The sequence below is a fragment of the Mobula birostris genome, chromosome 6 (genome assembly GCF_030028105.1).
Source record: "Mobula birostris isolate sMobBir1 chromosome 6, sMobBir1.hap1, whole genome shotgun sequence".
NCBI classification, from domain to species: domain Eukaryota; kingdom Metazoa; phylum Chordata; class Chondrichthyes; order Myliobatiformes; family Myliobatidae; genus Mobula; species Mobula birostris.
This window is the reverse complement of record NC_092375.1, coordinates 103,268,874-103,292,820: the sequence shown is the minus strand read 5'-3', so window position 1 is coordinate 103,292,820 and position 23,947 is coordinate 103,268,874. Positions and strand designations below refer to the sequence as shown.

General features: G+C 44.3%; 1 protein-coding gene across 1 annotated transcript in view; it reads left to right on the top strand.

Annotated features, from left to right (window-relative positions):
* The window catches only part of LOC140199243 (IQ calmodulin-binding motif-containing protein 1-like), a 94,917-nt gene that overhangs the window by 40,439 nt on the left and 30,531 nt on the right, over nucleotides 1-23,947 (top strand). Inside the window, exons 7-9 of the mRNA XM_072260955.1 lie at nucleotides 492-664; nucleotides 10,318-10,427; nucleotides 16,892-17,001. Coding sequence (XP_072117056.1) covers nucleotides 492-664; nucleotides 10,318-10,427; nucleotides 16,892-17,001 — 393 coding nt within the window. The remainder of the gene's footprint in view (nucleotides 1-491; nucleotides 665-10,317; nucleotides 10,428-16,891; nucleotides 17,002-23,947) is intronic.

The window sequence follows — 23,947 nt, the reverse complement described above, 5'->3', positions numbered from 1 at the left end:
TTGTTCCCTCAGTCCAAAGATGTACCGGGTAGGTTAACTGCTCATTGTAAGTTGTCTGTGATTAGGTTAGAGTTAAATCCGGGTTGTTGGGGATTGCTGAGAGAGTGCAGCTCAAAGGGCTGGAAGGCCCTTTTCTGCGCTGTATCTCTAAATAAATAGACAGACAGATAAACTTCTCTTGAATGTTGAAAATGAATCAGCATCCACCACTTTCGCTGGCAGCTCATTCCACACTCACATCACTCTCTGAGTGAAGAAATGTTTCCCTCCCCTTAAATATTTCACCTTTCATCCTTAGCCCATGACTTCTAGTTCTAGTCTCACCCAACCTCAGTGCTAAAAGCCTGCTTGCATTTGCCCCATCCATACCCCTCATAATTGTGTATACCTCTATCAAATCTTATCTCATTCTCCTATGCTCCAGTTGAGATGGGTTATCACTAGGCACCCAGATAATAATCACTGAATTCTGATAATCACTTGCCTTTCAGAACAATATTGCTCACTGTGGAAGAGAGGAACATTCGATTAATCCTGGATGAAATAATTTACAAGCTATTTGAAAGCACCAATCCAGTTATAGGAAGGGCGTCTATTAAAGTCATGCTGTTGATAGTGGAATCTCATCCTCCTACCTTACAAATGCTCCATACTTCCTACAAAGGTATGAGTATTAATTATTATATGTTGTTCCTGATATCCAGCTATTCCATGGAAAAGATAAAGCAGCTTAATTTATTTAAAAAAGGTGATGGAACTTTCAGAATTTTTTGCATAGTAACAGTAGTGCATATTGTTGGTATGTGCTAAATATGTTTGCCATATTCAATAAGAAATGGATAACCCTGTGCTGGGGTTAATTTGATTTAAATTAAGCCATGATAGTGTTCCCATTACAAATCATGGTGTCGGAGTTTGGAGTTCAATTCTGGCGCCATCTGTAAGCAGTCTGTATGTTCTACCAGTGATCACATGGATTTCCTCCGGGTGCTCCGGTTTCCTCCCACAATCCAAAGACATAGCAGTTAGTAGATTATTTGGTCATTGTAAATTGTCTTGTCATTAGGCTAGTGTTAAATAGGTGGGTTGCTGGCTAGCATGCCTCATTGGGCTGCAAGAGCTTGTATCTCTGAATTTAATAAAATTTCAAAAAAATTGGTATTCACTTATCTCATCTGTAATGATACCACATATATCCTGACTCACCCTCCTCGCTAAAGCAAAAGTCCTGATCCATGCTTTCAATACAACCATGTTTTAACATTTCTTTCCAGTACTCTCCTTCCCAGCCACTAGCAGGTCTTTTCTATAAATATCTTATTCAATACTTGATCATTTGAGTAACAACAATTGAGTGCACAACCGCTTTCTGCCTCGACCTGTGAAGCTGTCTTTCCCAACAGACTGAAGTTGAATAGCACCCACCAGAAAGAATTAATTGAAGCACCAGACAAGTCAAAATATATATTTTTCCAAGACTTGTGCTCGTTCTTTAGGTGGCTAAAGAGGAATACAGGAGAGAGCTGGAGAATGAGCTTCGGCAGAGTAGCACGTGGGAGGTGTGAAGAACATCACTGACTTCACTCAGCCGAAATGTAGAACATCAGAGTGCAGCCGTGAATGAGCTAATGAGTTAAACCAATACTCTTAATAGGTTTGTTAATTGCCCTCCTGTTCACACCCCCCTCAGCACACCAGTCCAGGTGCCAAAGCACCCAATGCTCCTTCAGTGTCCTCCCCCTGCCCCCCTCCAGTTCAACATGTGGATGAACAACACAGGCTACCACTCTCTACATCCCTTCCTGCACCTACTATCCGCACCTCCAGATACCAACTGCTATTGTCCTGATCTTCACCTCTCCCAGCCTCCACCTTCCACCTTCCACAACCTTCCCAGTCATCATGGACTCGCCTTCATGACTGAGCAGGTGAGTAGGGCTCTGGGGAAACTCAAACACGGCAAAGCATTGGGACCGGATGGTGTGGACCCCAAGGTCCTGAAGGAGCGTGCTGAGCAGCTGTGTGGAGTTCTTCACCGCATTTTCAATCTGAGTCTCAGCCCAGAAAGGGTCCCGACAGTGTGGAAAACATCATCAGTGGTCCCGGTACCCAAGAAAGACCAACCAAACGTCTTCAATGACTCAAACACGAGGAAAACTGCAGATGCTGGAAATTCAAGCCACACACATCAAAGTTGCTGGTGAACTCAGCAGGCCAGGCAGCATCTCTAGGAAGAGGTACAGTCGAAGTTTCAGGCCGAGACCCTTCGTCAGGACTAACTGAAGGAAGAGTTAGTAAGAGATTTGAAAGTGGGAAGGGGAGGGGGAGATCCAAAATGATAGGAGAAGACAGGAGGGGGAGAGATGGAGCCAAGAGCTGGACAGTTGATTGGCAAAGGGGATATGAGAGGATCATGGGACAGGAGGTCCGGGAAGAAAGACAATGGGGGGGGGGAGGAAACCCAGAGGATGGGCAAGGGGTATAGTCAGAGGGACAGAGGGAGAAAAAGAAGAGAGAGAGAAAGAATGTATGTATATAAATAAATAACGGATGGGGTACGAGGGGGAGGTGGGGCATTAGCGGAAGTTTGAGAAGTCAATGTTCATGCCATCAGGTTGGAGGCTACCCAGACGGAATATAAGGTGTTGTTCCTCCAGCCTGAGTGTGGCTTCATCTTTATAGTAGAGGAGGCCGTGGATAGACATATCAGAATGGGAATGGGATGTGGAATTAAAATGTGTGGCCACTGGGAGATCCTGTTTTCTCTGGCGGACAGAGCATAGGTGTTCAGCGAAACGATCTCCCAGTCTACGTCGGGTCTCTCCAATATATGGAAGGCCACATCAGAAGTACTGGACGCAGTATATCGCCCCAGCCGACTCACAGGTGAAGTGTCGCCTCACCTGAAAGGACTGTCTGGGGCCCTGAATGGTGGTAAGGGAGGAAGTGTAAGGGCATGTGTAGCACTTGACTGTACCTCTTCCTAGAGATGCTGCCTGGCCTGCTGCGTTCACCAGCAACTTTGATATGTGTGTCTTCAATGACTACTGTCCAGTGGCCCTGACCTCACACATCATGAAGACTTCAGAGAGGCTGGTCCTGGCTCACCTCCAACCCCTGGTCAAATCAGCCCTCGATCCCCTGCAGTTTGCCTACCAGGGGCACATTGGAGTCGATGATGCTAATATCTACCTGCTGAATAGAGCCTACTCCCATTTGGATAATCAGGGCAGCACTAAGAGGATCATGCTTTTTGATGTCTTAAGTGCTTTCAATACCATACAGTCCTCGTTGCTGAGGGGAAAAGCTCTGTTCAATGCAGATTGGCATTTCCATTGTATCCTGGATAATGAACTACCTGACTGGCAGACCACAGCTTTTGTGGCTTCAGAGCTGTGTGTCAGACATGGCTATAAGCAGCACTGGGCTCTACAGGGGACTGTATTGGCTCCCTTCCTGTTTACCCTGTGTACCTCAGATCTTAGATACAACACTGAGTCATATCATCTGCAGAAATTCTCTGATGACTCAGTAATAGTTGGGTGTATAAAGGGAGGACAGAAAGATGAATACAGGGCCCTGGTGGAGGACTTTGTTGAATGGTGCAAGCTGAATCATCTGCAGCTCAACATCAGTAAGACAAAGGAGATGGACTTTAGGAAGATTAAGCATACATTGTTCTCTGTTACTATGAATGGTGAGGATGTGGATGTGGTGAGGATCTACAAGTACCTGGGGGTACACCTGAATGACAGACTTGAGTGGAGCACCAACATAGAGGCTGTGTACAAATAGGGCCAGAGTTGCCTCGACTTCCTGAGGAGACTGAGGTTCTTTGGAGTATGCAGACCTTTCCTTCACATGACCTACCAATCTGTTGTCACCAGTACAATCTTCTATGCGGTGGTATGCTGGGGCCATGGCAGCAACATGGGTGATGCCAACAAGCTCAATAAAATGATTATGGAAGTCAAACTGGACACACCAGAGGCTGTGGTAGAACAAGACCCCAAAGAAAATCCTGCCAATTCTGGACAATGTTTCTCACCCTCTGCATGCCATAGTGGCTGAACAGAGGAGCTCTTTTGGTAATAGACTGAGACAGCTGTGCTGTTCCAAAGAGTGTCATCTGAGGTCATTCTTACTCTCAGCCATAAGGTTCTATAATAAACAAGAGAAAATCTGCAGATGCTGGAAATCCAAGCAACACGCACAAAATACTGGAGGAACTCAGCAGGCCAGTCAGCATTTATGGAAAAGAGCACGCTTGACTTTTCAGGCCGAGACCCTTCAGCGGGACTGGAGGAAAAAAAAGATGAGGAGTGGGATTAAAAGGTGGGGGAGGGGAGGGAGAAACACAATGGGATAAGTGAAACCGGGAGGGGGAGGGTGAAGTAAAGAGCTGTGAAAGAGATACAGGGCTGGAGAAGGGGCTGTCTAATAGGAGAGGACAGACGGACATGGAAGAAAGAAAAGCGGGGAGGAGAACCAGAGAGAGGTGATGAGCAGGCAAGGAGATAAAGTGAGAGAGGCAAAAGGGGATAGGGAATGGAGAGGTTGAGGGATAGGGATATTACCAGAAGTTTGAGAAATTGATGTTCATGCCACCAGGTTGGAGGCTACCCAGACAGAATATAAGGTGTTGTAATGGAATATAAGGCCCCCTCCTGTTAGACTGTTTAAGGTAAATTATTTTTTATTTATTCTTCTTAATTCTCTTATAGTATTATATATCTGTGCACTTGTAATGCTACAGTGACACTGTAATTTCTTTTTGGAATCAATAAAGTATTTATCTATCTATTTTCGTTCTACCTGGGGAGAATGCAGCCACACTTACTCTGAACAACCCTTCACAAAACCCCTAGCAGCATTTTACCTGAAGTTTTGCAAGTGGTTCCTTGTCAGATAGTGCTCCAAACCTATCTATATTAAGGTACTTTTTTTCACTGGCTACATTACTTTTGGATGTCCTGGGGTCATGAAACTGGCTATTAATTTTCTTTTTTCCAAGAAGATGTGTAGCAGCATTTACTCAGCTCTTGGAATTCCCACAAATTCTTCAAGAGAAATTATCTCACTAGGGTGACTTTCTATTGGAAATCTCACCTAAATTTAAAATCTTCCCCTACCTCTACCAGCAGATCTGGAAAGTTACAAGTCCTTTGAACTCCTACAGCATAGTACAAGCCTTTCGGCCCACAATGTTGTGCCAACATTTTAACCTCCTACTCTTAAGATAAATCTAACCCTTCCCTCCTACATTGTCCTCCATTCTTCTATCATCCATGTGCCTATCTAAGAGTTTCTTAAATGTCTCTTACGTACCTGTCTCTCCCACCACCCCTGGCACTGTGTACCATGCACGCACCACTCTGTTTAAACAACCTATCTCTGGCTCTCCCTTTACTTTCCTCCAATTATCTTCAAAATATGCTTCCTAGTATAAGCCATCTCTTCCCGGGGAAAAGTTCTCTGGCTATTCACTCAATCGATGCCTCTTATCATCTTGTTCGTCTCTGTCAAGTCATCTCTCATCTCCTTCACTCCCAAGAGAAAAGCCCTAGCTTGCTCAATCTATCCTCATAAGACATGCTTTCTAATCCTAGTAAATCTCCACTGTGTCCTCTCTAAAGCTTCTACATCCTACATCTGGTGTAGGAAACTGTTAACTATTTGATGCCGGGAGAAATGGCAGTCTTTTGAGAGTGTTTCTTAAGTTTATTTAGATTTTTTTTATTGAACATAAATCTTAACCCAGCTTTGCCATACTTGGAGATACTGCTTATTTTAGTAAATTTGAATCTGGAATTTGTCATGTACAGCTTGGGAAGCATCTCATCAGCTACTGGCAGGCAGAAGTTGAGGAGGGCTGCATCTTGGCAATGAACATTTTTGTGACAAACAGCAAACAAATCTCTTATGCAATTATTACAATTGAATCTGGGAGAAGAAAAGACTATCTTCCTAACTACTTTCCTGGAGACAAACTTTGCTTTCCTTACTCCTTGCCAATATTGCTTTTCCGGTGGCCTGAGTCTTTTCCAATCCTGTCCAGGAAAATTAGTTCCTTTTCTTCTGGGATTGGGGCCAGGATTTTTTTTCAAGGACAGTGCAAAAGTCTTCTTTGGCTTGTATCCATAGTTTCCATCATTGGACATATGTTCAGATGATCACAGCATGCTGGTTCCACAGCAGAATGAGCAAGAGGGTGATTGATTTTCATGTCACCAAGATGCCAAATTGTCCATTCCTAATAAAAAAAAAATCACCCTAAATAGACAAATGTTCCTTTCCTGCTTTGTCCTAAAGGTTGTTAGAACATAGAACATAGAACACTACAGCACAGTACAGCCCTTCAGCCCACACTGACCTATTAACCTAAGATCAAGCTGACCCTTCCCTACTACATAGCCCCTCATTTTTCTATCATCTGTGTGTCTATCTAACAGTTTCTTAAATGCCCTTAATGTATCTGCTTCTCCCAGCTCTGGCAGGATGTTCCACACACTCCCACTCTCTGTGTAAACAGCTTACATCTGTCATTCCCCCTTTCCTCCAATTTCCTTAAAATCATACCCCTAGTATTAGCCCTGGTATTTGTGTTCTTTGAGCTGGCCTGCTCCTGCTCCTCATATCTCATTCAGATGGCAATGTCGATGACAAAGCAATGTTTTCCCAGACTATGAAAGTGAATTCAGTCCTATCACTTTTGGGGCTGCAAACGAATATCCAACTTTCCAGGCCCTGGACCTCATGAGGAAATTTGGAAATTGATTTGTTATTGTCACATGTACCGAAGTATAGTGAAAAACTATGTTTCCATGCAGATTGTTTCATTGTAGTGGTTTATTGAGGTAATATAATAATAGAATGCAGAAGAAAGTGATACAGTTACAGAGAAAGTGCCATGCAGACAGACAATAAGGTGTAAGACCATGATGAGGTAGACTGTGAGGTCAAGATTCCATCTTATCATACTAGGAGGTCTGTGTAGTAATTTTATAACAGCAGTGTAGAAGTTAACTATATGTGAATTCGTTTTAGATAGGATTGTCAAGATGAGCTGACATAGACTTGAACTGAGGATCTTGGTCTGGTGGTAAGAGATGAAGATCCAAGATAACTCAAGACCTTGCTCTGTACAAATAGGACCATGTGGTCATTAACTCACGTGCTCAAAAGTGGACAGGAACAGACACGTCATCCCATACACACTCTTGCCTACAAAATGGGTGCGATCATGCACCGTCATCCAAATCCACCTTCTCCTCACCTTTGACCTTCCTCCCCATCCCTGTGACTCTTTCCCTTCCCCATTTAACCTTCTCCCACCCTTCTCATTTCCATCCCTCTCTCTTCTGTACTCAACTATATGGCTCCCTCCCCTTATCCCCTCACTTTTCTCTCTTTCTCACAGTAGTGAAGTGTCAGGCTAATTTATGATCTAGTCTCTGGAATGGATCTTGAACTTGCAAGCTTCTGACTCAGGAGAGAACACCAGTAATAGATGCATGAATAAAGAAACAAGAAAGAGGTTCTTAAAATAGTATAAGCTCATGTTTACAAAAGGCACAAATTGCATTGTGAATGGGAACAGAAAATAGTGACATTTAAAAGAATTATCTTTACTTAAGTAATCTTCTTTTGTATGCACCACTACCTAACCTTGAGATGTATTGAAATTATAAGCCAATTTGTATGCAAAGGGAATTGCTTTAGTATAGGGAAGGTAACAGAATTTCTAATTTCCTGCATTATGATACACATATTTAAAAATAATTCAAAAGAAGGTAACTGCTTCTTCTAACTAGCACTTAGTGCCATTACAAAGAAGGTACAACAGAGCCCCTCTTTGTACCCCTACTAGAAGATTGCACAGATTTGGCATATCATCTAAAACTTTGTGAAACTTCTATAGGTGCACAGTGGAGAGTATCCTGACTGGTTGCATCACTGTCTGGTATGGAAAGACCAATGCTCAATAACAGAAACACAACAAAAGTGGTGGATACAGCCCAGGCAAACCCCCACCATCCCGTCACACTCTCTTCTCGCTGCTGCCTTCAGGAATAAACTACAGGAGCCTCACAACCCCACCACCAGTCTTAGGAATAGTTATTACCCTTCAACCATCAGGCTATTGATTCAGTGTGAATAACCAGCTCAAAACTGAACTGATTCCACAACCTATGGACTCACTTTCAAGGACTCTACAACAGGATTATTTATTTGCTTCTTTGATATGGCATTTGAAAAGGTACCCCATGCAAGGCTTATTGTGAAAGTAAGGAGGCGTGGGATCCATGGGGACCTTGCTTTGTGGATCCAGAATTGACTTGCTCGCAGAAGGCAAAGAGTGGTTGTTTGTGGGTCATATTCTGCATGGAGGTTGTTGACCAGTGGTGTGCCTCAGGGATCTGTTCTGGGACCCCTTCTCTTTATGATTTTTATAAATGACCTGGATGAGGAAGTGAAGGGATGGGTTAGTAAATTTGCTGATGACACAAAGGTTGGGGGTGTTGTGGATAGTGTGGAGGGCTTTCAGACATTGTTACAGCAGGACATTGATAGGTTGCAAAACTGGGCTGAGAAGTGGCAGATGGAGTTCAATCCATGTAAGTGTGAGGTGGTTCATTTTGGTAGGTCAAATATGATGACAGAATGTAGGATTAATAGCAATGTGGAGGATTAGAGGGATCTGGGGTTTGGGTCCATAGGACACTCAAAGCTGCTATGCAGGTTGACTCTGTGGTTAAGAAGGCATACGGTGCATTGGCCTTCATCAACTGTGGATTGAGTTCAAGAGCCAAGAGGTAATGTTACAGCTTTATAGGACCCTGGTCAGACCCCACTTAGAGTACTGTGCTCATTTCTGGTCACCTCACTACAGGAAGGATGTGGAAACTATAGAAAGGGTGCAGAGGAGATTTACAAAAATGTTGCCTGGATTGGGGAGCATGCCTTATGAGAATAGGTTGAGTGAACTCTGCCTTTTCTCCTTGGAGCGGCAGAGGATGAGAGGTGACCTGATAGAGGTGTATAAGATGATGAGAGGCGTTGATTGTGTGGATAGTCAGAGGCTTTTTCTCAGAGCTGAATGAGAGGGCACAGTTTTAAGGTGCTTGGAAGTAGGTACAGAGGAGATGTCAGGGGTAAGTTTTTTACGCAGAGAGTGGTGAGTGCATGGAATGGTCTGCCGGCAACAGTGCTGGAGGTGGATATGATAAGTCTCTTAAGGGACTCCTGGATAGGTACATGGAGCTTAGAAAAATAGAGGGCTATGAGTAACCCTAGGTAATTTCAAAGGTAAGGACATGTTCGGCACAGCTTTGTGGGCTGAAGGCCTATAGTGTGCTGTAGGTTTTCTATGTTTCTGTGTTTCATTTATTATTATTTATGTTTGTGTTTGCACAGTTTGTCTTTTGAATATTGTTTACTTGTCAAACTTCGTGTGTCATTTTTCATTGATTCTATTGCATTTTTTTTGTTCCACTGTGATTGTAAGAAAATGAATCTCAGGGTAGTAATATGTATACTTTGCCAATAAATTTACTTTGAACTTGAACTTTGAAATATGTTGGTTGTCTCTCGGAAACGGAGGAAGACTACATTGTGCAGGTGGCAGAGTTTCTTTTTAACGAGGTCGAGTTGCAAGCTCTATGTCAACCCGGCACCGATGGAGAGCGTGCTTGGGGGCAGTCTTATCACTGGATTGAACTCAGGAACCTCCATTCTCGAGCCCGGCGCTGATCTCACTGCGCCACCAGCTGACCTGTTGCACAATGTGACCAGTGCGTGAAAGATATTGAAGTGGAAAACCCTTGCACAGAGACGATTCCACTCTCTCAGCCGCAGAAGTCAGGATTCAGTGGCACGAAGAATCGTTACGTCTGGCAACTTCCTTGACTGCATTGGATGGCCGCGTCTTCTAAAGTGCTGTGCCGTGCCCTACGCACTCCACAATGCGCTGCTGCAACGTCTTCTCGGCCATTGAACCCCCGGGGTTTCCTCCGCCTGATCCACCGAAGCAGCCTTCACATGCTGGGATGAGAAAATTCCTATCGCACCAAGGGTTTCAGACCCATTGGCTACCCTCACCTGGTTTAGCCGGCCTGACGAAGCCGTTGACCGGGATGTGGCCGCTGTCGCATGCAAACAGCTACGAGGAGCCACAGATGAGAGCTGGGCATTGGTGGAGACCAATAGATGGCAAGCCACTCCAAGGAGTGTGACAAGCCCCCCATCTAGAGGTGCTACCCCTCTCATGCACCCCAAAATGCTTGGGAATTAATCCATGAATGATTTGCTTTCCAGGTTTAAGTCGACTTTTAAGTAAACTGTGGACAGGAAGAGGTTTTGACAAGGACCTGAATCAGCTATTGGAACTACTGAGTGTTGGGTCCATCCAAGGAGTAAAGGAGCAGGTAGGCATTGTCTGTTTCTGTGAAGTACTCATAATAGTAATATTTTAAGGAGAACTGGATAAGCACTCGAAAGGACAATTTTATAAGATTATAGAGAATGATCAGCATTGGACAACTTTTCCATCAGGTCAACAAAGACACTAAGTGGGTTTAATTCAAGGGGTGGCGGCACAGTAGGGTAGCACTTAGTGAACTGAACTGAATTGACTTTATTTCTTACATCCTTCACATACATGAGGAGTAAAAATCTTTATGTTTTGTCTCCGTCTAAATGTGCAATTTGTAGTAATTTATAATAGATAGTATGTACAACAGGACAGTCAATATAACATAAAAATACAATTGTATCAGCATGAGTTAATCAGTCTGATGGCCTGGTGGAAGAAGCTGTCCCGGATCCTGTTGATCCTGGTTTTTATGCTGCGGTACCATTTCCCAGATGGTAGCAGCTGGAACAGTTTGTGGTTGGGGTGATTCAGGTCCCCAATGATCCTTTGGGCCCTTTTTACACACCTGTCTTTGTAAATGTGTGTGGCACATGGCCAAGTGGTTAGAGCGTTGGGCTCACAATCTGAAGGTCGTGGGTTCGAGTCTCGGCCAAGGCAGTGTGTTGTGTCTTTGAGCAAGGCACTTAACCACACACTGCTCCAGTCCACGCAGCTGAAAATGGGTACCGGCAAATGCTGGGGGTTAACCTCACAATAGACTGGCGTCGTATCTGGGGGCGGGGGGTCTCGTACTCTCAGTTGCTTCACGCCACAGAAACTGGCATAAGCACCGGCCTGATGGGCCACAAGGCTCGGGACAAGACTTTGACTTTGTAAATGCACTGAATAGTGGGAAGTTTACATCTACAGATGCGCTAGGCTATCCGCACCACTCTCTGCAGAGCCCTGTGCTTGAGGGAAGTACAGTTCCCATACCAGGCAGTGATGCAGCCAGTCAGGATGCTCTCAATTATAATATTAATGGTAATAGTCCTGGCAGTGTGGAAGATCAGAGAGATCTTGGGGTCCATGTCCATAGGACACTCAAAGCTGCTGCACGAGTTGACAGTGCTGTTAAGAAGGCTTATGGTGTGTTGGCATTCATCAACCAAGGGATTGAGTTCAAAAGCTGTGAGGTAATGTTACAGCTATATACGACCTTGGTCAGACCCTACTTGGAGTATGATGTGGATACTGTAGAGAGAGTACAAAGGAGGTTTACAAGAATGTTGCTTGGATTGGAGGGTATACCTTATGAGAATAGTTTGAGTGAACTTGGCTTTTTCTCCTTGGACCGACGGAGGATGAGAAGTGACCTGACAGAGGTGTGTAAGATGATGAGAGGCATTGATCGTGTGGATAGCCAGAGGCTTTTTCCCAGGGCTGAAATGGCTAACATGAGGGGACATAGTTTTAAGGTGCTTGGAAATAGGTACCGAAGGGATGTCAGGGGTTAAGTTTTTCACAGAGAGTGGTGGGTGCGTGGGATTCACTGCCGGCGGCGGTGGAAGTGGATACAATAGGGTCTTTTCAGAGACTACATGGAGGTTTGAAAAACAGGGCTATGCACTGGAATCATCTGAGGTGAGAGGCGCTGTTGTGCTTTTTTCACCGCACAGCTGGTATGTACAGATCAAGTGAGGTCCTCGGTGATGTGTATACCGACGAACTTAAAGCTGTTTACCCTCTCAACCCCCAAATCCATTGATGTCAATAGGAGTGAGCCTGTCTCTGTTCCTTCTGTAGTCCACAACTAGCTCCTTTGTTTTTGTGACATTGAGGGAGAGGTTATTTTCTTGACATCACTGTGTCAGGATGATGACTTCTCTGTAGGCTGCCTTGTTATTATTTGAGACAAGACTAATCAATATAGTATCATCTGCAAATTTAATTAGCAGATAGGAACTGTGGGTGGCAACACAGACATAGGTGTACAGAGAGTAAAGGAGGGGCTTAGGACGCAGTCCTAGGGGGCTCCTGTGTTGAGGGTCAGAGGGCTAGAAGTGAGGGAGCCCACCTTTACCACCTGCTGGCGATCTGACGGGAAGTCCAGGATCCAGCTGCACAAGGCAGTGTGAAGGTTCAGGTCTCTGAGCTTCTTGTCAAGCCTGGAGGGAATTATGGTGTTGAATGCTGAATTGTAGTCTAAGAACAGCATTCTCACATAAACATCCTTCTTCTCCAGATGTGTAAGGACGGTGTGTAGAGCTGTGGCTATTACATCATCTGTCGATTGGATGTGTCGGTAGGTGAATTGCAGGGGATCCAGTGTGGGTGGTAGCAAGCTGCAGATGTCGTCCTTGACCAGCCTCACAAAGCATTTGCTTATTATTGAGGTGAGTGTGACAGGACACCAGTCGTTCAGAGATGTTACCTTGGTCTTTTTAGGTACAGGAACAATGGTGAATATTTTGAAGCAGGAGGGCACTCTACACTGGGTGAAGGAGAAATTAAAAATGTCTGCAAACACACCAGCCAGTTGTGCCGCACACATTCTAAGTAGCCGCCCTGGGATGCTGTCCGGTCCCGCAGCCTTGTGGCTGTCCACTCATTGGAAACACCTGCATACTGCAGCCTCAGAGATGACCAAGGTGTAGGTTGCATCAGCAGCTCTCCTCGGGGGCTTAGTGTTGTCAATATCAAACTGAGCGTAAGAAAGATTTGGATCATCTGAGAGAGAGGCAGCAATGTTGGCAGCACCACTGCGCTTGGCTTTGAAGTCTGCAATGGTGTGCAGACCTTGCCATAAGCCGCGTGTGTTGTTGGTGGAGAGTTGTGTCTGAATCTTGTCCCTGTATTGTCATTTTGCTGCCTTGATGACCTTGCGCAGGTCATAGCTGCATTTCTTGAATTCCTGGTGGTTACTGGCAGTGAAAGCTCTGTCTCACACAGTGAGTACAGCACACACGGTACTATTGATCCAGGGTTCCTGGTTTGGATAGACCCTAACCGATTTTTGGAGGACAACATTGTCGATGAATTTCCAGATGAAGCTCATGACCCCTTCCGTGAACTCGGAGACATCCTCATCACGAAAGACATTCCAGTTGACGCAGTCAATGCAGTCCTGTAGTGTGGAGACTGATTGGTTAGACCAACAGTGAATGGTTTAACTATGGCTGCCTCTTGTTTCAACTTCTGCCTGTTCACGGGCAGAAGCAGGATGATAGAGTGGTCAGACTTCCCAAGCGGTGGACGGAGGAGCGCTCTGTAAGCATTGTGGAAGGAAGAGCAGCAGTGATCGAGTCTGCTGTCTCCCCATGTGCTCACCTGGATGTGTTGACAAAACTTCGGAGAAACTTTAGTCAGCGATTTTTGATTAAAGTGTCTGATGACAATGAAAACAGCCTCTGGATATACAGTCTCCAGGGTGCTGTGATCCTCATACAGTTCCCTGAGAGCCAGGTCAGTATCAGCCTGTGGCAGAATATACGCAGCTGAGATAATAACAGCCGTAAACTCTCTAGGTAGCCAGAAAGGTCTACACAGCAGTACAAGGTACTCCAGATCCAGGGATCAAAATGATTTGAGGGCATGCATATTCCAGGGGTCGCACCAAGCATTACTGACCATGAAGCATACACATGAAGACGTGCAATGCTTTACAGTGTCGATGACCCTGGTTCAATACTGCTGCTGTCTGTAAGAAGTTCTTACGTTTTCCTCTGGGTATTCCGGTTTCCTCCATGTTCCAAAGATATACAGGTTCACAGGTTAATTGGTCACATGGGTTTAATTGGCCAAAGTGGGATCGTTGGGCTGGACGGGTCTGTTACCATGCTTTATCTCTAAATAAAATAGTTTCTGTGACTTGCCTCTGAAAGTTCAAACTTCAAGGTACATTTATTATCAAAGTATGTATGCAGTATACACCCCGAGATTCATCTGCCCACAGACAGCCACGAAACAAAGAAGAACCATGGAACCAACCCATTCAGAGAAAAAATATCAACACCTTCCCTCACACAACAAAAAAATCGAGTGGAAACACATAATATAAAACACAAAATTAAATGGCATATTTCAGTTCCCCCTTTAGAAAAAGCTATAATAAAAGGCCAAAACAATGTTCTTGCAGCTACTCTAGGAAGAGGTACAGTCGACGTTTCGGGCCGAGACCCTTCGTCAGGACTAACTGAAGGAAGAGCTAGTAAGAGATTTGAAAGTGGGATGGGGAGGGGGAGATCCAAAATGATAGGAGAAGACAGGAGGGGGAGGGATGGAGCCAAGAGCTGGACAGGTGATTGGCAAAGAGGATATGAGAGGATCATGGGACGGGAGGCCCAGGGAGAAGGAAAAGGGGGAGGGGGGGAAACCCAGAGGATGGGCAAGGGGTATAGTCAGAGGGACAGAGGGAAAAAAAAGAGAGAGAGAGAGAAAGAATATGTGTATATAAATAAATAACGGATGGGGTAAGAGGGGGAGGTGGGGCATTGGCGGAAGTTAGAGAAGTCAATGTTCATGCCATCAGGTTGGAGGCTACCCAGATGGAATGTAAGGTGTTGTTCCTCCAACCTGAGTGTGGCTTCATCTTTACAGTAGAGGAGGCCGTGGATAGACATGTCAGAATGGGAATGGGATGTGGAATTAAAATGTGTGGCCACTGGGAAATCCTGCTTTCTCTGGTGGACAGAGCGTAGGTGTTCAGCAAAACGATCTCCCAGTCTGCGTCGGGTCTCGCCAATATATAGAAGGCTGCATCGGGAGCACCGGACGCGGTATATCACCCCAGCCGATTCACAGGTGAAGTGTCGCCTCACCTGGAAGGACTGTCTGGGGCCCTGAATGGTGGTAAGGGAGGAAGTGTAAGGACATGTGTAGCACTTGTTCCGCTTACAAGGATGAGTGCCAGAAGGGAGATCATTGGGGAGGGATGGGGGGGACGAATGGACAAGGGAGTCGCGTAGGGAGCGATCCCTGCGGAAAGTAGGGGGGGGGGGGAGGGAAAGATGTGCTTAGTGGTGGGATCCTGTTGGAGGTGGCGGAAGTTACGGAGAATAATATGTTGGACCTGGGGGCTGGTGGGGTGGTAGGTGAGGACCAGGGGAACCCTATTCCTAGTGGGGTCCCGGAGTTGATGGTGGAGGAAGGGAAGCCCCTTTCTATAAAAAAGGAGGACATCACCCTGACCATGAGGCTTCCCTTCCTCCACCATCATCTCTGCTCTCAAACGCATCTCCCCCATTTCACGCACATCTGCTCTCACTCCATCCTCCCGTCACCCCACTAGGAATAGGGTTCCCCTGGTCCTCACCCACCAGCCTCCGGGTCCAACATATTATTCTCCGTAACTTCCGCCACCTCCAACGGGATCCCACCACTAAGCACACCTTTCCCTCTCCCCCTCTCTCTGCTTTCCGCAGGGATCACTCCCTACGCGACTCCCTTGTCCATTTGTCCCCCCCATCCCTCCCCAATGATCTCCCTCCTGGCACTTATCCTTGTAAGCGGAACAAGTGCTACACATGCCCTTACACCTCCTCCCTCACCACCATTCAGGGCCCCAGACAGTCCTTCCAGGTGAGGCGACACTTCACCTGTGAGTCGGCTGGGGTGATATACTGCATCCGGTGCTCCCGATGTTGCCTTCTATATATTGGCGAGACCTGACGCAGACTGGGAGATTGTTTTGCTGAACACCTACGCTCTGTCCGCCAGAGAAAGCGGATCTCCCAGTGGCCACACATTTTAATTCCACATCCCATTCCCATTCTGATATGTCTATCCACGACCTCCTCTCTTGTAAAGATGAAGCCACACTCAGGTTGGAGGAACAACACCTTATATTCCGTCTGGGTAGCCTCCAACCTGATGGCATGAACATTGACTTCTCTAACTTCTGCTAATGCCCCACCTTCCCCTCGTACCCCATCCGTTATTTATTTACATACACACATTCTTTCTCTCACTCTCCTTTTTCTCCTTCTGTCCCTCTGACTATACCCCTTGCCCATCCTCTGGGTTTTTCTCCCCCTCCCCCTTTTCCTTCTCCCTGGGCCTCCTGTCCCATGATCCTCTCATATCCGTTTTGCCGATCACCTGTCCAGCTCTTGGCTCCATCCCTCCACCTCCTGTCTTCTCCTATCATTTCGGATCTCCCCCCCCCCGCCCCAACTTTCTAATCTCTTACTAGCTCTTCCTTCAGTTATTCCTGACGAAGGGTCTCGGCCCAAAAAGTCGACTGTACCTCTTCCTAGAGATGCTGCCTGCCCTGCTGCGTTCACCAGCAACTTGGATATGTGTTGCTTGAATTTCCAGCATCTGCAAAATTCCTCGTGAAAACAATGTTCTTGCTAAGTTGGTGAAGTCATTAAACTTAAGCGGAATTAATGAGTAGTGGGAAGCATGGATGGGTGAGTGGAAACACACTTTTGATGAATGACTTTTAATATCAATAACCTTTCCTTTATTTATTTCTTACTGCTTTAGGCTTATGTAGTGTAGCTTAAAATAAAAGTGTGATTCTTTTGTGCCTAGAGATTCTACCGAGCTGCATGCTTGATCCAAGCAGCATGGAGAGCGTATCGGACAAGAAAACGAGTGAAGAAACTTCCAAAAGTAGTGACAAATTTACAAAGGAATTTCAGGTAAGGTTTTAAATCAGATCATTTATATATACAGTGGCTGTAAAAAGTTTTTAAGCCCCGCCCCACTCCCCTCCCCAGCCTTGGAAGTTTACATGTTTTATTGTTTTACAACATTGAATCGCAGTGAATTTAATTTGGCTTTTTTGACACTGGTTAACAGAAAATACTCTTTCATGTTAATGTCAAAGTGAAAATAGATCTCTACAAAGTGATCTAAATTAATTACAAATATAAAACACAAAATAATTGCACAAGTATTCACCCCCTTCAAGTTAGTATTTAATAGATGCACCTTTGGCAGCAATTACAGCCTTGAGTCTGTGTGGGTAAATCTCTATCAGCTTCGTGCATATGGACACTGCAATCTTTCCCCATTCTTCTTTACGAAACCGTTCAAGCTCTGTCAGGGATCGTAAGTGAACATCCCTTTTCAAGTTCAGCCACAATTTCTCAATTAGATTGAGGTCTGGACTCTGACTTGGTCATCCTAGGACAATAACTTTGTTGCTTTTAAGCCATTCCTGTGTAGCTTTGGCTGTATTCTTGGGGTCATTGTCTTGCTGGAAAACAAACCTTCTCGCAAGTTGCAGTTCTCCTGCATTTTGCTGCATTCATTTTACCCTCTACTTTAACAAGTCTAAAAGAGCCTGCTGCAGTGAAGCATCCCCATAGCATAATGCAACCACCACCGTGCTTCACGGTAGGGATGGTGTGTTTTTGATGATGTGCGGTGTTTGGTTTACACCAAACATGGCGTTTAGTCTGATGGCCAAAAAGCTCAATTTTGGATTCATCAGTCAATAGAACCTTCTTCCAGCTGACTTCAGTCCCCCATATTCCTTCTGGCAAAGTCAAGCTGAGATTGCACGTGAGCTTTTTTCAACAGTAGCTTTCTCTTTGCCACTCTCCCAGAAAGCTGCGACTGGTGAAGCACCCGGGCAACTGTTGTTGTATACACAGTCTCTCCCCTCTCGGCCACTGAAGCTTGTAACTCCTCCAGAGTTGGCATAGGTCCTTTGGTGGCCTCCCTCACTGGTCCCCTTATTGTACAGTAACTCATTTTTTGAGGGCAGCCTGCTCTGGACATATTTATAGCTGTGCCATATTCTTTCCATTTCTTGATGATTGACTTAACTGCACTCCAAGGGATATTCAGTTTCTTGTATCCATCTTCTGACTTGTGCTTTCTCCCTGGGCCTCCTGTCCCATGATCCTCTCATATCCTCTTTGCCAATCACCTGTCCAGCTCTTGGCTCCATCCCTCCCCCTCCTGTCTTCTCCTATCATTTTGGATCTCCCCCTCCCACTCCCACTTTCAAATCTCTTACTAACTCTTCCTTTAGTTAGTCCTGATGAAGTGTCTCGGCCTGAAACGTCGACTGTACCTCTTCCTAGAGATGCTGCCTGGCCTGCTGCGTTCACCAGCAACTTTGATGTGTGTTGCTTGAATTTCCAGCATCTGCAGAATTCCTGTTGTTTGCATTTTGTGTTTTATATTGTAATTCATTTAGATCACTTTGTAGAGATCTATTTTCACTTTGACATGAAAGATTCTTTTTCTGTTGATCAGTGTCAAGAAAGCCAAATAAAATCCACTGTCAAGCAATTTTGTAAAACAGTAAAACATGAAAACTTCCAAGGGGAATGATTACTTTTTACATGCACTGTACCTGCATTCTCCCAAGTAAAGATCATTTGGAGAAGATTTAACAGACATTGATCATGTCTTGCCGAATTTAGAAAGGATTGCTGGACATTTCAAGATGGGCTCAAGATAAATACAAGCAGGCTTTTTCTACAGGGTTGGATGGGACTAGAACTAGAGATCATAGGTTAAGGGTGAAAGGTTAAATATTTAAGGGGAAACTGAGGGGGATCTTCTTCACTCAGAGGGTAGTGTGAGTGTAGAACAAGTTACCAGCAGAAGTGGAGGATGCGCTTTCAGTTTCACCATTCAGTAGAAGTTATGATACATACATGGATGGCAGTGAGGTCTATGGCCCAGGTGTGGGTCGATGTGACTAGGCAGATTAATTATTCAGCACAGACCAGATGGGTTGAAGGGCCTGTTTCTGTGCTGTAGTGCTGTATGACTATCCCAATCTACCTCAAGATGGTCCTTGCATTTTATTTGTTTATCTGCACCGCACTTTCTCTGCAACTGCAGCAGTATATTCTGCAATCTGTTTTTCTTTATACTATCCCAGTGTACATATGTACCTTTTGATATGCCTGGAAGGCATTTCACTGTATCTAGATACATGTAACATGTAAGACTTTATAAGGCATTGGTCAGACCACACTTGGAGTATTGTGAGTAGTTTTGGGCCCCTTATGTAAAAAAAAATGTGCTGGCATTGGAGTGTGTTCAATGGAAGTTCACGAGAATGATTCCAGGAATGAAAGGGTTAATGTGTAAGGAGTGTTGATAGCTCTGGCTTGTATTCATTGGAGTTTAGAAAATGGGCAGGATCTCGTTGAAACGTATCGAATATTGAAAGGCCTAGATAGAGTAGATATGGAGAGGATATCTCCTATAATGGGGGAGTCGGGGACCAGAGTGCACAGCTTCAGAATAGAAGGACGTCCCGTTAAAACAAAGATGAGGAATTTCTTTAGTGAGACATTAGTGAATCTGTGGAATTTGTTGCCACAGACGGCTGTAGAGGCCAAATGTTGGGGTAGATTTAAAGCAGAGGTTGATAGATTCCTGATCAGTAAGGACATCACAGGATGCAGGCAGAAAGCCGGAGAATGGGATTGAGAGGGGTAGTAAATTCTTCAGATATATAAAGTGTTAAAGAGATGCGAGTGTGGATATTGGACCTCTGGAAAACTATGCTGGAGAGGTAGTAATGGGGGACAAAGAAATAGCAGACGAACTGAATAAGTATTTTGCATTAATCTTTACTGTGGAAGACACTAGCAGTATGCCGGAAATTCAAGAGTGTCAGGAGGCAGAAGTGTGTGAAGTCGCCATTACTAGAGAGAAGATTCTTGGGTAACTGAAAAGTCTGAAGGTAGATAAATCACCTGGACCAGATGGTGTCCAGCCCAGGGTTCTGAAAGAGGTGGCTAAAAATACTGTGGAGGCATTAGTAATGATCTTTGAAGAATCACTAGATTCTGGAATGGTTTTGGAAGACTGGAAAATTGCAAATGTCACTCCACACTTCATGAAGAGAGAGAGACAGAAGAAAGGAAACTATAGGCCAGTTAGTCTGACCTCGGTGGCTGGGAAGATGTTGAAGTCAATTGTTAAGGGTGTGGATTCGGAGTACTTGGAGGCACATGATAAAACAGGCTGTAGTCAGCATGGTTTCCTCAAGGGAAAATCTTACCTGATGAATCTGTTGGAATTCTTTGAAGAAATAACAAGCAAGATAGACAAAGGAAAATCAGTGGATGTTGCATACTTGGATTTTCAGAAGGTCTTTGACAAGGTGCTGCAGATAAAGCTGCTTGACAAGTTAACAGCCCATGGTATTACAGGAAAGATAGTAGCATGCATAAAGTAGTGGCTGATTGGCAGGAGGCAAAGAGTGGGAATAAAGGCAGCCTTTTCTGGTTGACTGCCAGTGACTAGTGGTGTTCCACAGGGGTCGGTGTTGGGACTGCTTCTTGTTACATTATATGTCAATGACTTAGATGATGGAATTGATGGCTTTGTTACAAAGTTTACCAATGATACAAAGATAGATAGAAGGGCAGGTAGTTTTGAGGAATTAGAGAAGCTACAGAAGTTCTTAGACAGATTAGCAGAACAAGCAAAGAAGTGGCAGATGGAATACAATATCAGCAAGTGTATGGTCATAGGAGTGCTTGTGCAGCATTCCCTAAAGGTTAATTTGCAGGTTGAGTCGGTAGTGAGGAAGGCAAATTTCATGTTAACATTCATTTCAAGAGGATTACAATAAAAGCAAGGATGTAATGTTGAGGCTTTCCAAAGCACTACTGAGGCCTCATTTGCAGTACTGTGAGCAGTTTTGGGCCTCTTATCTAAGAAAGGATGTGCTGAAACTGGAGAAAGTTCAAAGGAGGTTCATGAAAATGACTCTGGGATTGAAAGGCTTGTCATATGAAGAGTATTTGATGGCTCTGGGCCTGTACTCACTGGAATTCAGAAGAATGAAGGGTGACCTAATTGAAACCTTTCAAGTGGTGAAAGGCTTTGATAGAGCAGATATGGAGAAGATGTTTCCTATGGTGGGAGCGTCTAAGACTAAAATACACTGTCTCAGAATTGAGGAGCGTCCTTTTAGAACAGAGACGAGGAAGAATTTCTTTAGCCAGAGAGTAGTCCTCATTAGGTGGTCTATAATACACCCCTATAAGCGAAAGGTGTAGTGACGCTTATAGGGGTGTATTATAGACCACCTAATGGGGACCAAAAACTGGAGGAGCAAATTTGTAAGGAGATAGCAGATATTCGTAGTAAGCACACGGTTGTGATTCTGGGAGATTTTAATTTTCCACACATAGACTGGGAAGCCCATTCTGTAAAAGGGCTGGATGGTTTGGAGTTTGTCAAATGTGTGCAAGATAGTTTTTTGCAGCAATACATAGAGGTACCAACTAGAGAAGGGGCAGTGTTGGATCTCCTGTTAGGGAATGAGATAGGGCAGGTGACGGAGGTATGTATTGGGGAGCACTTTGGGTCCGGTGAATAAATACCATTATTTTCAATATAATTATGGAGAAGGATAGGACTGGACCCAGGGTTGAGATTTTTGATTGGAGAAAGGCTAACTTTGAGGAGGTGCAAAAGGATTTAGAAGGAGTGGAATGGGACAATTTATTTTATGGGAAGGATGTAATAGAGAAATGGAAGTCATTTAAAGGTGAAATTTTGAGGGTACAGGATCTTTATGTTCATGTTAGGTTGAAAGGAAAGGTTAAAAGTTTGAGAGAGCCATGGATTTCAAGGGATATTGGAAACTTGGTTCGGAAAAAGAGAGGGATCTACAATAAATATAGGCAGCTTGGAGTTGAGGAGGTGCTCGAGGAATATAAAGAATGTAAAAAGAATCTTAAGAAAGAAATTAGAAAAGCTAAAAGAAGATACGAGGCTGCCTTGGCAAGTAAGGTGAAAATACATCCAAAGGGTTTCTACAGTTATATTAATAGCAAAAGGATAGTGAGGGATAAAATTGATCCCTTAGAGAATCAGAGTGGATGGATATGTGCGGAGCCAAAAGAGATGGGGGAGATTTTGAACAATTTCTTTTCTTTGGTATTCATTAAGGAGGAGGATATTGAATTGTGTAAGGTAAAGGAAACAAGAAGGGTAGTTATGGAAAGTATGAAGATTAAAGAAGAGGAAGTACTGGTGCTTTTAAGGAATATAAAATTGGTTAAGGCACTGGGTCCGGACAAGATATTCCCTAGGACCTTGAGGGAAGTTAGTGTGGAAATAGCAGGAACTCTGACAGAAATATTTCAAATGTCATTAGAAACGGGAATGGTGCCGGAGGATTGGAGTATTGCTCATGTGGTTCCATTGTTTAAAAAAGGTTCTAAGAGTAAACCTAGCAATTATCAGCCTGGGAGTTTGACGTCAGTGGTGGGTAAATTGATGGAAAATATTCTTAGAGATGGTAAATATAATTATTTGGATAGACAGGGTCTGATTAAGAACAGTCAACATGGATTTGTGCGTGGAAGGTCATGTTTGACAAATCTTATTGAATTTTTTGATGAGGTTACTAGGAATGTTGATGAGGGTAAAGCAGTGGATGTTGTCTATATGGACTTCAGTAAGGCCTTTGACAAGGTTCCACACAGAAGATTAGTTAGGAAGGTTCAATCGTTAGGCATTAATATCGAAGTAGTAAAATGGATTCAGCAGTGGCTGGATGGGAGACGCCAGAGAGTAGTGGTGGATAACTGTGTGTCAGATTGAAGGAGGGTGTGTAGCGGTGTGCCTCAGGGATCTGTACTGGGTCCAATGTTGTTTGTCATATATATTAATGATCTGGATGATGGGGTGGTAAATTGGATTAGTAAGTATGCAGATGATACTAAGATAGGTGGAGCTGTGGATAATGAAGTAGGTTTTCAATGCTTGCAGAGAGATTTAGGCCAGTTAGAAGAATGGGCTGAAAGATGGCAGATGGAGTTTAGTGCTGAAAAATGTGAGGTGCTACATTTTGGTAGGACTAATCAAAATAGGACATACATGGTAAATGGTAGGGCATTGAAGAATGCTGTAGAACAGAGGGATCTAGGAATAATGGTGCATAGTTTCCTGAAGGTGGAATCTCATGTGGATAGGGTGGTGAAGAAAGCTTTTGGTATGCTGGCCTTTATAAATCAGAGCATTGAGTATAGGAGTTGAGATGTAATGTTGAAATTGTATAAGGCATTGGTGAGGCCAAATTTGGAGTATTGTGTACAGTTCTGGTCACCGAATTATAGGAAAGGTGTCAATAAAATTGAGAGAGTACAGAGGAGGTTTACTGAAATGTTGCCTGGGTTTCATCTCCTAAGTTACAGAGAAAGGTTGAACAAGTTAGGTCTTTATTCTTTGGAGCGTAGAAGGTTGAGGGGGGATTTGATAGAAGTATCTAAAATTATGAGGGGGATAAATAGAGTTGACGTGGATAGGCTTTTTCCATTGAGAGTGGGGGAGATTCAAACAAGAGGACATGAGTTGAGAGTTAAAGGGCAAAAGTTTAGGGGTAACATGAGGGGAAACTTCTTTACTCAGAGAGTGGTAGCTGTGTGGAACAAGCTTCCAGCAGAAGTGGTTGAGGCAGGTTCGATGTTGTCGTTTTAAGTTAAATTGGATAGATATATGGACAGGAAAGGAATGGAGAGTTATGGGCTGAGTGCAGGTCAGTGAGACTAGGTGAGAGTAAGAGTTCGGCACGGACTAGAAGGGCCAAGATGGCCTGTTTCCATGCTGTAATTGTTATATGGTTATATGTTTATAGTGAATCTGCGG